The 12,823-nt window shown below is 62.4% G+C and overlaps 1 protein-coding gene across 1 annotated transcript; it reads right to left on the reverse strand.

The window, feature by feature from the left end:
- Nucleotides 1–1,661: 1,661 nt before the first annotated feature.
- Nucleotides 1,662–9,354, reverse strand: NES (nestin). Its single transcript, XM_030024299.2, has 4 exons — nt 8,411–9,354; nt 7,266–7,390; nt 6,602–6,675; nt 1,662–5,991 (listed from the first exon to the last, which is right to left on the reverse strand). Exons 1-4 carry the CDS (start codon nt 9,221–9,223, stop codon nt 2,162–2,164), a joined length of 4,842 nt encoding a protein of 1,613 aa, XP_029880159.1. The 5' UTR covers nt 9,224–9,354; the 3' UTR covers nt 1,662–2,161.
- Between the last annotated feature and the right edge of the window lie 3,469 nt (nt 9,355–12,823).

The following is a 12,823-nucleotide window of genomic DNA, read 5'->3' on the forward strand; positions in this document are numbered from 1 at the left end:
GCCAGGGCTTTGCTCTCCAGGCTGCAGCTCCTGGGGTTTGCAAAGTACCCAGCAGTCATCCCCACCCCACCGGGTGACCCCCAGCCCTCGGCAGCCTCATCCCATCCTCCTCAGGGCAAGGAAGGGGCTCCCCCTCCCCCCCGCCATCTGTCCCCCCTCATCGCTTTGTCAGCACTGGCTGGAATGTGGATTAATTTCGGGAGGAATGTCACCCCCCGCCTTGCGAGGCTCCTTGCCTGCCGTCATCTCCTCCGCAGCATCCTGCCACCACCCTCCTCGCCAGGGGACCCCAGCGTCTGGGGAGCCCTGCTTTCGGGGGACCACTCGGGGGGACACTGGGGGTCTTGGGGGCGGTGTTACTGGAGCTGCCATCAGCCGCCAACGGGCTGATGCTGCCCAGGCCTCACTGGAGGGGTGCGTTCGGGCCAAGGGCTGATTGAACGCAGGCTCAGTGCCTGATTAAACTAATCAGAGGTTTTTTTTTTTTTTTTTTATTACGGTGTTTGGATCCGTTGGAGTTTAGCCTTAAAAGGAAACCGTCGCCTTTGGGCAGGGGAGGGGGCCGGGGGCTTCGCATGGAGGAAGGCAGATAAATGTCGGGTCCTTATCGGTCCCTGGCTCCGAGCATCCCCAGGCGCTGGCACAGGGATGACTGGGCTAAATCTGGTGCGTGGGCGAGCAGCAGGGCCAGCCAGGCAGGCAGCCCGTCCCCGAGCACTCAAGGAGCGATGCTGAGCTCACCCGTGGGTGCAAGGCTGTCAGTCCCCAGGGATGCCATGGCTCCCCCGGGTCCCCTCGTCCCCTTGCCCAGGGTGACTCAGCCCTTTGCCTGGCATAAATGAGCCCATTCTCTGGCCGGAGGCTAATTTATGCGGCTCTTCCCTCGCCATCCCCACGCCCAGCCACACAACGGGGAGATTGACACACACCCCCCCCCAGCTCCTCATAGCCCCCCCCCGAAGCCCAGTACCCTTTGGGAGAAGGGACAAAGCCACGTCTGCCGGGGTGACGGGGTCCTCGCTGTGATGCTCGGGGTACCCAGCAGCTCCCCGGGCTGGGCAGCCGCACACTGCCCCACGGGCAGCTTGCCCTATCCAGGCAGGAATAGCAGCTGGTTTTGCTGGCTCATCACTGAAGGCACTGGCATGAGGATGGGAGGCTGGCATCCCATCCCAGTCATGCTGGCCAGCTCAGGCGGAGGTTGGGGAAATGCCTGGCCAGCAGCGAGCCCTGAGTGGCATCTGTGGGGCTCTGGGGATGGGGGAGCATCACCCCAGGGGGGTACATCACCCTGGGGATGGGGGATCATCACCCTGGGGATGGGGGATCATCACCTTGGGGATTGGGGAGCATTGTGCCGGGGGGGGGGGGGGGGGGGGGGGGGGGCGGGGAACATTGCCCTGGGGATGGAGCAGCATTGCCGCAGGGGGGTGCATTGCCCCAGGGATGGGTGAGCATTGCCCTGGGGACCCTGTCCCCAACCCGTGCTGACGGACGGCCCTAGGCACACTTTCCTGGTGGAAAGCGGTCTGAAAGTGCAACCTCCCCAAGCCGTGCCCTTCCCTGCCCCCCCAGGCCTGCCCCGGGGCTGCTGCCCCCTCCCCTCCCATCCCGCCAGAGCCACCTGGCCACAGGAATGAGGAGAGCCAGGCTGCAGTGGGTCCGAGCGAGAGGACAAGGCTTTATTAAATTAACATCAAGGCAGCGAATACATCCAGCGTGGGTCAGCCCCGCGAGCATCGGGGGGTTGGGGCTGGGGACCCCAGGGTGCCCTCACCCCAAGTTGCTGGGCCCTGGGGTGCAGTATGTGGGGGTCCCCAGCCTCCAGCTGGGCTTCCTGGGGTGGATGCACTGGGGGGATTGAAGGGGGGAGATCACAGGGAAGGGGGAAACGGGGTTTAAATTAAATACAGCCATGGCAACCCACTCAGAGGGGGCACAAAATGAGGCTGGGCTCCCGGAGCAAGCATGCGAATTTGGAGGGCTAGGGAGGGGAATTGAGCTTGGTGGTTCTTCACTCTGAAAAGGGGTGCAAAAAATCCACACAAACGTGTTAAAAATCATAAGAAGATGGAGAAGCGTTAGGTGGGTGGGTGGGCGAAGTGAGGGTGCTGGGTTTTGGCAGGGAGGGGGCTACCAGAGGGGTCCCCCACTGCCACCGTCACTCGTCCGCCAAGGACCAGGGCTCCTGCTCGGCTCTCAGCCGGCACGCCGGTGGCTGGTCGGGTGTGAGGCACAGGACGTTGTCCCCCAAAGTGGACGGTACTGGGATGGTGTCAGCTCCGCTGTGCTTGCTATGCGGGGTGGCATCGGCCAGCTTGGCGGCAGTGGCATCTCCAGGAGCAGGGGGCTGTGGTGGCATCACTGCAGTGGGGTCTGCAGTCTCTGTGGGGAACTCCTGTGCCGGTGGCATGCTGGCGATGCCATTCAGCATCTCCTCTGTGAATTCGGCCAGGTCCTCCAGGCTGGCCTCCCGGTGCAGCCCATTCTCGGCCCGAACCGGACCCTCCATCCCCGGTGCCACATCTGCCGGTGCCTCCTGCACCGTCGGCTCCTCCTCGCTGGACAAGACGGGTGAGGATTCTTCCCCGGCATCCCGGGGGAGCTCAGTCCCACCAGGATCCCGCTGCCCACCCTCAGCCGCCCTCACCCCCATCACCAGCTCCTGGTTGAACTCCAGGGCTTGCTCGACTATTTCCAAAATATCTGAGTCTTTCATGATGTCCACCGGCACTTTTGCAGAGAGATCAGCTGCACCTGGGCTTTCTTCAATAATCTCTGGAAAACCTCCCTGCTCTGGTGCGGAGCCCAGCCGAGGTGGATTGGCCTTGGGAGGCTCCTTGTCCCCGGCCGGGGGAAGGCTGTCACCATCCCATGCTTCCTCCTCCATAAATGGTTGCTCATCCGATGTCTGCTCCGCTTGGTCAGGCAGTGGAGAAACTGGCATTGCGTGAGCCTGGAGCCCTGCCGGAGGGATGGGCTCGGCTGCATCATGGTGAGCCATGCTGGGCTCATCCTCCTCCTCCTCCTCCTCCTGCCCCACCAGCCCCAGGTTGCAGCCTGGGAGCGTTTCAGCTCTGCCAGCATTGCTCTCCAGCTCCACCGTGCCATTGAGCTCCCCATCTGATTCAGCAGCCAAACCCTCCGAGAGCCCTGGTTCCTCACGCGTGCCAGAGCCTGTGGAACCCTGGGCTGGCTCATCACTGCCTCCTGCTAACAGCCCCATGTCCCCAGGCGAGCCAAGATCTGCTTCAGGCACAGCTGGGCCTTCCTCCAGCTTGGCAGTAAAACCCCCAGCATCGTCCTCATCCTCATCCTTTGGCATCTCAGGTTCTTCTATGGGCATCTTCATGTCTTCATCTGCTTCACCAATAAATGCCTCAAAGTGCCCTTCGTCCTCTGGCACCAGAGACGCTTCTCCAAGAGCTTCCAGATCATCTTTGCCTGCTTCGGTTGCTTCAACTTTAATTTCTTCAAAGTCCTCGGAGATCTCAGGTTCCTCTGAGCTGGACACCTCTTGGTTGGGAGCAGAGACAATGAAATAGCCTTCCTCCTCCTCGGCACCCTCTGCCACAGGGGCTACCTCCATCCCTGCCTCCTCTTCGCAGCTCTCTGGCATGGTGGGAGTTGGTGGCTTGTGCCTCCCTTCCAGCCATCCTTCATCCTCTGGAGCTATTTCAGATGCAGAGGCTGTCTCTGTGGTCTCCTCAATCTCTGGTGGGTTTTGGCTGGATGCAACCATAGCCAGCATCTCTCCTTCATAGAGGTGCAAGGGTGTGCTGTCCGGCAGTGTGTCCTCCAGCTCCACGCTCCTGCCTGTCCCCAGTGCCTGCTCCAGCTCTCCCAATTGCCCGCCATCCTCCTCCGCCGACTCACCAGTCTCCGCGCCATCACCTGGTGCCTGCTGAAGTGCCATAGGGCCAGTGCTGCTGCTTTCTGGCTGTCCCAGCTCTGAGCTGATCTCATCGTCAGCATCTTCATCCTGCACCTCCCATGGCTCCTCCGGAGCCTCGGCCGGCTCCTGGCTGTCCCCTTGCCCAGGGACATCTGCAGGTGCCTGGGCAGGTTGCCCTGCAGTGCCCTCCTGCTCATCCCTTGCCAGCTCCGGGCCTGGCTCAGCCTCCAGCGGTGGCTGCTGCTGGCTCATACCCTGGCTCTCGGCATCTTCATCATCTTCCTGGGTTTCCTCCAGCTCTGCCGGTAACATGCTGTCTGTCTCCTCACTTTCCAGCCCTCCTGCGCTTGTCGGGCTGTCATCTACCCATGCTGGCTTTTCTGTCCCCAGAGCCCCCTCTGTGTCCTCTGCTGTCACCTCCCAGTCCTCTGGATGGGCCTTTTGGCCACTGCCATCATCACCCCTGCCCCAGGGCTGCTCTCCTGGCTCCGGCTCTGGCTCCAGCTCCGGCTCCAGCTCCTCCTGCTCCCGCACCTCTTCTGCAAAGCTATTTTCCTGCAGGTCCCCAGGCTCCTCCCGGGCTCCGCTCTCCTGCCCCAGGGTTTCAGGTCCCACAGCCTCTCCTGCCCGGGGGTCTTCTCCTCCCAGAGCCTCCCCGCCAGCCTCTCCCTTTTCTCCCTCACCATCTTTTGCTCTGCCTGGGTCCTCCCCTCCCACGGCATCTTCTTCAGCCCCCAGTGAAGCCTCTTCTGCTGGGATGGCCTCATGGATGCTTGAGGGCTCCTGCTCTGGGCATGCCTCCTGCCTGCTTTCCTCCTCTGCAGTGAGATCTGTCTCATACACGGGCATTTCCTGATGCTCAAACTTTTCCTGGTCTCCATCAACAAGGTCCTCTTCCAGGTGACTTTCCATGGGCAAAATTGGGTGGCTTTCCACGAGGACAGCATGAGCAGCTTTGACTTCCCTTTGCGGGGACTTCCCTCCTTGCGCATCTATTCCTTTGACCTGGAAATCACCGTCCTCCCCGCAGGGGCTGTGGGGTCCCCTCTCCCCCTTGTCCTCCGAGGGGTGCGATGCCTCTGTGCTTGGGGCCTCTGCCTCATCCTCCCCTCGCTCTGGCTCTTCCCAGCTGCTCCCCATCTGGCCAGGGCCACTTGCATCCTCTTCCTGGGTCACCGCTTCTGGTTCCCTTGGGCTCAGCACAGTGGGCATCTCCTCCTCCCACGGTCCCATCTCTTCCCGGCTCGCTGCGGCACTTAGGGAAGAAGCCGTGCCACAGGGATGCAGTCCTGGTGGGGATGCAGCTCTGTCCCACAGGGCACTGGTCTCCACACCCAGCCCCTGGAGCACGGCTTCCCCAGCCCTCTCCTCTGCTTCGGGGGATTCACTATCCCTGGCACCCTCGGTGGGGTCTTGCCTTTCCCCGGCCCCCTCTGCAACAGCCCCTCCACAAGCCTCTATGGGTGGAACGGGGCTAGAGACACGGGCATCCTGGGGCGCCCACACAGCGCTGAGCATGGGTTCTTCTTTGGGCTGAGCATCATCTTGCATTTCCTTGAGAGCATCCTCCAGCGCCTCGCTGACCAGCTGGGCTGGGTACTGCAGGCTGCGGGCAGGCGCTGTTCCCGGGGGCTCGATGCTGGCATCGTGGGCCTCCGCCACAGCTCCAGGTGGAGGATGCTCCTTCCCTTGGCTCATCTCACCACCGTCTCCCCCTGGCCAGGCAGGACCCTCTCCCCCCGGGCTCCCCGGCTCTGGTGGCACGGGGCTGGCGGGCTCTGGGGAGAGAGGATGGGCAGCTTTGCCGGGCTGCGAGGAGCTTGGCACGGGGCAGCCAGAGGTGCCTGGCTCTCTGGCCGTGCCGGCAGCCTGCAGTGCTGTGGCATGGAGGACTGAGCTGATTTTCTGGAGCTCCCTGGCACCAGGGCTCTGGCTTTTGGGTGTCAGGGTGTCACTTTGGGCTTTTGCTGGCTGCCCCCTCCCCTCTGCCCTGGGGAAGACGGAGGGGCTGGCACGGTGGTCCCGGGGCAGCAGCCGCCTGGCCTCGGTGCTCACCGGTGCCAGCTTGCCACCGCTGCTCACCTCCAGCTTGAGATCTGCAAAGAGCGAGGGGGAGCGCAATGAGCGTGCTGAAAACCTGCTCGTGTGGCTCCCCCATCCCTCCTTTGCTGCCTGGGTGCCTCTTGCTGCCCGCTGTCCCCTGTCCTATTTTTAAACAGCCCCTTCACGGAAAGTGGGAAATTCCTCCCTCGAGTGCAGCCGATGCCGATGCTCCCAGGGGATTTGGCATCATGCAGGGACAGTAATGCTCTGCCCCGCTGCAGCCGCAGTCATCTCCTGCTGCTGGGGGGGAGTGTGCAGTTGACGGGCTTTCCTTGTTATTTTTTGGGAGGAAAAAGTAAATTGCTCAGCTTGTTACAACAGCCTGCAGTCCCACTGGGCATGTGGATCTGCTCCTGCCCTCCCCATGCGGGGCAGGAATGAAAAAAAGAGGCAAAGAAGCAGATAAGCCCTTATCTGCACCACGGCGGCTGCAAGCCCCGTGCCAGGAGCCCCCCGGCCGCTGTTCGCACCTTCCTATCTCGGCTGAGCAACCGCTGCCAGGAAAATGCTTGTGTCTATATTCAGCCTCATCCCCTCATCCCCCCCAACTCCCCCCGGGGTGACGCGGCAGCGGTTCCGGGGCTGGTGCCGGTGCTCCCTTACCTCGCAAGCCATTGGCCATCTTGTATTCCCCAGCTGGCATTTGCAAGCGGGTGCTCTCTGCTTCCAGCAGTGTCCTGCAAGGAGAGGAGTGGGGTGGGTGCTACTGGGTGGGTGCTGCGGCGTGGGGGTGTGTGTGACTGCACCACAGTGAGAGCTGAGCTGCTCCCTGTGCACTCCAGCACACCCCACTCAGCTACGGCAGCTGCTTTGCAGGTAAACTGAGGCACAAAGGGGTTATGGATGGTTTTGCTTGGCGGAAGTACTGGGGTTGGGGGGGGGGTCAGAGCAACCCCCCTTGCTCCTATCTCCCCTCCCATCCCCCCATCCCCAGGATTAGTGTCCATGCTGGGTGACATCATGGTCTGCCGGGGAGGCCCCTCGGCTCAGCCAGGGACAGTTCCTATTCTCATGCTAATTGTCCCCCCAGTCCCCTGGCAGCCTGCCTTTGTCTGGGGCCATCTGGAAAGGCTGGAAGAGGGGCGCGGGCCTGCCCCTACGCAAGACCCCCCTTATGCCCAAGACCTCCCTTGTACCCGAGACTCCTCCTGTGCCTGAGACCCTCCCCGTGCCCACTACGGCGCAGGGTTTGGCGCCAGCACCCTGCACATGGGTATGTTGGGGGGAAGCGGCTGGTCCCCAGCCCTGTCCCCATCGGGGACCTCACCTGTAGGTTGCCACTTCCAGGCTGAGGGACATCTTGAGGTGCATGAGCTGCTGCCTGTCCTCCAGCACTTGGGCGATCTGCACCCGCAGGGTCTGCTTCTCCTGCTCCAGGGCCTCCATCGCCAGCTGCAGGCAGCATGGGGGGGGGGGGGGGGTCAGGGACACCTCAGCCCTGCTTGAACCCTGCCTGAACCCTGCCAGATGTGGGACCACGTGGGTGGCTCTCGTTTCCACCCAGCACCCTTCGGGATGCTGCAGGGAGAGGGGTCCTGGGTGCTCGATTTTAGCACAGGGAGGGGGGGCTGAGGATGGGGAGGGAGGGGGGTGAGGAGAGGAGCAGGGCTGAAAAGTGAGGGGGAGACAGCTGCCAGAAGTGGGAGGAAAGACCGGGGGGATTCAGGATTGCAAGACACCAGTGTGGGAAAGAAGCATCTTTTGGGTGAGCGACCGAGGCGGTGGCACCCTCTGCTCCATGGCACCCATGCCGTCCCCAGACCTGAAACAAAGAGGGACCCTTTCCCGGGCAGTGTCCACGCTGCCCCTGGCATTTCCAGCCCCGTTCCACGGCCACCCCCCCCCCCCCCTCCCCCCCGCCGCCACCTCCCTCTGCTGAATTACTTTTGCAGCTGTTGGGTTGCAACTGCAGGGTTGCAGCTGCAGCAAAGTCGGTCAGAGTTTATCCTCCCCACAACGCCCCCGCTGCCTGTACCCCACTGCCTGCACCCAGCACTGGGGGGGGGGAGGGCAGTGGGCAGGGGGTGCTGTTCCTCTGAGACCCTGGCTCTGGAGGCCAGCAGGACGTGGAGCAGCAGCCCCAGGCAGGGTGGTGGGGGAGGACCCAGTGTCTGGGTGCTGGTCCCTTGCAGTGGGGGGCTCCCGGGTCCCTGTTGTGGTGGGGACAAGGATGTCCCTGAGCTGCTCTGCTCTTCTTCTACCACCACCCCCAAGCTTCCTGTCCATCTGTAACTTACCCAGGGCCACCATCCATCCCTGCCCTGGGGTTTGCTCCCTCCATCTTGCCTCCTCCTATCCATCTCCCCTGTCCCTTTGCAGGGGGTGGGTGCCCTGAGCATCCCCCCAGGCACCCACAGCACACCGTTCTCCTCCTCCCTAGGGGACTGGCGCTTCCCCACCACCTTCACCCACCTGGAACTTCTCTGCCTCCCCACGCTGTTCCTGCCACTGCCGGGCCAGGCTCTCCTCCAGCATCTCCTTCCGTGCTTTGAGCCCCGCCAGGTCCTTCTCCAGGTGCTGCAGCTGCAGCTGGCTCTGCTGGTTGTCCTCCACTGCTTTCCAGAGGTTCTCCTTGGCTTGGCAGAGGGAAGTCTCCAGCTGCGACACCTCTGTCTTGTAGGTCTCCACCGCCCCTTTCCAGATTTCTGAGAGCCTCTTGGAGTAGTCCTCCACTTCCACTGGCTGGAAAGCCACCGGTGCACAGCGGAAGCTCTCCAGGCTCTGCGAGAAGCTTGCGATCTCCTGGTCTAGCCCCGCTTTCTCCTCCTCGTGCACCTCCAGCAAGGCTTCCACCTCCTTCTCCAGCTGCACGGCTCTCTCCTTCAGCCAGATCTGCGCTCTCCTCTCCTCCTCCAGCTCCTTCCTGCTCAAGGACAGCTGCTTCTTGGCTTCTTCTCGGGCTGCCTGCTCCTTCTGGCACCTGCTTTTCACCTGCTGAACCTCCTCATAGAGGTTGTCCCTGGCCAGCTCAGCTGTGCACTTCTCCCTGAAGGCATGATCCAGCGCATCCCGCAGGGCTCGCAGCTCCTCCTCATACTTTGCCCGCCACGAGTCCCCAGCTGGGCTACCCTTGGCACTCTGGATTTCGGCTCGCAGCACCTCGTTTTCTTCCTCCAGGAATTTCACGCGGGCCAGGTACGCCTCCAGCCGCTTGTTGAGGTCCCACATCTGCAGCGACTCCTCACCAAGGGCTCTCGCCCCCACAAAACTTTCCGTGCTTAGCATCGGCGCTGCCAGAGGATGCCGGAGAGGATGCCGGAGAGGATGCCGGAGAGGATGCCGGGGCTCTGGAGGAGAGGGAAGGCAGGGAGGGAAGCGAGTGGCTGGGAGTGGAGGGGAGCGCAGCTATTCATACTCCACGCCAGTCGAGTGGGAGGCCCCTGAGACCCAGGCGAGCAGCGGGGCTTAACTCTTCCGCAGCCAGGCCAGCTCCAGCCCATGTGGGCTCGATGCCAGCTGCGGGAGGGCTGAGCCCTGCTCCAGCAACCACCACCGTGATTTCCCAGCCCTTGGGAAGGGCAAGGTGTTTCTTTGCACTTTGGGAGGGTGGCTTGAGGGGTTGGATCTCCCCCCCCCACCTCCCCGGGATGGCTTGGCTGGGAAAATCCTCCCCACAAAGCCTGAAAGCCATGCCGGGGTGCTGGAGGGCTGCTGTGGGGCTCGGCATGGAGGCTGGGAGATGTCCAAGGGTGGGTTGGCAGATGCCGGTCTTTGAGGCAGCAGGCATCCCTCTGTGGAGGCTCGCCAGCCCCATGCTGCTCTGGAACCTGGGCCCAAGGGCACCCAAATGGAGCCCGTTGAGGGTCTCACAGTCCCGGGGACGGGATGGCTGCACCGGGGACACCGGTGCTGCTCGGTGGCCAGGGCAGTTTTGGGCTCGGCACAAGTGACAGCTGAGCCGGTGCTCTGGATCCAGTCATACGGGCATCCCTTTACACATGGAAAACCTCCTCAGGGTGGGTGGCAGGGGGCATAGGGCATTATCCTGGCCACCCCCCCTTGGGGTGCTGCATCCAGCTGTGTCCAGCTGCAATCTTCTTTCTTTCCAGATGTGCGTGGCAGGAGGCGCCAAGCGGAGCTGGGAGCCCAACGGGGACTCACGGCTGCGGCTGGCTGCCGGTTTCGCCGGCAGCCTCTGAAACTTGGCAAGCGCCGACTCAACATTTGGTTTCATTCACAGCTTTCACCCATACGTCCGAGCCGTCACGGTGGGGTTATGAATTGCTTTGTGGGAAGTGTTTGGGGATTATTATTTTTTATTTTCTCTTTCTTTCCCCCAAGCTGATTTATTGGGGGGGGGGGGCAGCGGGCTGGCAAGGGGAGGAGGTTTAAAAATTCAAACTCGGGAGGTTTCTGTGAACAAAAGAGGCAGGAAAACATCATTTGGGGAGAGACTTGTTGCCAGCTTTCCCTCCTGGTCCTCCCTCTCCTGGAGAGACGGCGGTTTTCCCACGGGAGGGTCCTTGCTCTGTTCTGGCCAGGACAAGGAGGAAAAGAGTAAATGTCCCCTCCCAAGCTGTCCCACTGGGCAGGCTCCAGGCAAGCTCCTCTGGACAGACAAGCAACAGTCCCCTCTGCTGGCAAAGGCCACCCAGAGCCACCCAGATCTGTCCCCAGGCTCCTTCCAGCCTTGCACCATCCAGGAGCTCGTGGGGCCCCCAAGCCCCCACATCTGGGAGCAGCAATAACAGGGGTCCCAGCCCCCTCTTCGCGTGGCAGGGAGTGGGTTTTCCCCTGGGTGCTGCTGCGTCCGTCTCAAGTGCCTGGCGGGTGGGGAGGGGGGAATGCCCTGGCTTGGGGGTCCCCAAAGGCATCGGCTTCCAGGCTCATCTCCGGCCAGACATCCTGTCTGGCTCCCTGGCCCCGGCTCTGGTTTGCCTCTCGCAGCCAGGATTGAAATGCCATTAAGCAGCACAGGGAGCGCTGAGGTCAGGTAATTCATCTCCAGGTCCCCAGAGCTCTGGGCAGCAGGGTGATGGAGCCTTGCCATGTGCCTTCATCCTCCTCTTCCTCTTTGTTTCCATAGCACATCTGCTCCAGAGCCAGCTGTCCCCACTGCCTGGCTGCTCTGCTTTTTCACCACCTCCCAGCTTTCTTCTCCCTTTGGATGCCCATGGGGTGGCTGGGTGTCCCAGGGCTGGCACCCAATATTGGTGTCTGCCGCAAGGCGGCCCTCAGTGCCTGCAGCTATGCCGGGAAATGCCCAGGGAGGGAGAGTTTCCTTCCTCCCTGGCCTCTCTCCCTTCTTCCTCCTCATGCCTTTGCTTTGGCTTTCCTCACTGTGCCTCGTCTCCTCTCCCTCAGCCAGCACCAGGGCTTGGTGGGACAGCCCAAATCCTGCAGTCCAGGGAGGACTCGGGATCCCCAGGGATGTAGAGGGGTCCCAGCACTTCCCTGCCTGGGGGAAGCTGGGGACAGAGCTGGAGGGGGGGGGCACCCCGCAGTGGGGATGCCTGTGTATCCCTTCATTCTGCGGGGTCCTCAGGTTTGGGAGTCACTTGGGATAGGTACATCCATGTCCCTGGGGGATGCTTGGGGTCAGGAGCCTCTCAGGATGGGGATGTCCATGTCCCTGGGGGATGCTCGGGGTCAGGATCCACCTGGGGTGGGGACATCCATGTCCCTGAGGGATGCTTGGGGTCAGGAGCCTCTCAGGATGGGGATGTCCATGTCCCTGGGGGATGCTCAGGGTCAGGATCCCCTGAGATGGGGATATCTGTGCCCCCCCAGTCCCCGTCGTCATTTGGCAGCAGCAGAGGCTTGTGGGGATGGCAGGTTTGAGGGTGCCGCAGCCCTGCAGCCCCCAGTGGTGCGTGACACCCCAGGGTGGGGGCCCAGCGGGGTGCTGGCGAGACTGGCACAGGGTGCGCGGCAGGCACTGCTACGTGACTTCGAGCAGGGCTGGAGGGGGAAGGAGGAGGAGGAGAAGGAGGAGGAAGCACAGCTGGGCATCGGGGCCCTTCCAGCCTGGATGCAGCTGGGGACCGCCTGTGGCTGGGTGCTGTGGTTGCTGGATGGGGTCACTGTGGGGCTGGACCCCTTCTCATGCCCTTGGCTGCTGGGGCTGGCCCTGGCGCAATGGGAAGGGCTGGGAGGTCCCTGACATCTCAGGGGCTGCAGGCAGGGATGGGGATTCTCTGATGTCTAATAAGGGTTGTGCCGTGCTGCTGCCGTGCTCGTCTCCCTGCTCCCCTGCCCCTTCCAGGAGCTGGATGTCCCAAGGGCTTTGCCCCATGGATGCCGCTGTCCAGGAGGGACCAAGAGCTGCCCTGGGAAGGGGCAGGCAGAGCGGCAGCCCTGGAAGATTTGCTCTGAGCCAGCAAGGAAACCCCAGCCAGGCTGGGAACATTTGTTCCCAATTAGGATGGAGGACACTCCTTGCTGAGCAGGCACTCTGCATTTCCCCCAGCCCTGAGCCTTTTGCCACAAAAGTGCTGGGTGCAGGATGTGACCTCATGGGTTGGGTATGGAGGGGGCAGAGACTGGGGCAGCCCATGGATTTCACCCCTGCCCGTCCTGGTGTCCGTCACGGTGTCTGTCCCAGCGTCCATCCCAGTGTCTGTCCCAGTGTCCATCCCGGCCCCGCACCGTGATGTGGCTGCCTCCAGGGCAGAGCGTTGCGTCGTGCATCACCCACTGCACTGTACTGCTAACAAGACCATCTCCACCGCCTGTAATTATTTCCCAGGGCGACGAATGATTAATTCTGCTCAGGAGCTGTGGCTTTCTGCAAACTCACCCGTGCAATTATCTGGCAGGCTCCATGCCAGCCCCCCTGGGCAGAGGATGCTCCACGCCAGAGAAAGTTTGAGTGAGATCTGGTTA

The sequence above is a fragment of the Aquila chrysaetos genome, chromosome 9 (assembly GCF_900496995.4).
Source record: "Aquila chrysaetos chrysaetos chromosome 9, bAquChr1.4, whole genome shotgun sequence".
Lineage (NCBI taxonomy): Eukaryota > Metazoa > Chordata > Aves > Accipitriformes > Accipitridae > Aquila > Aquila chrysaetos.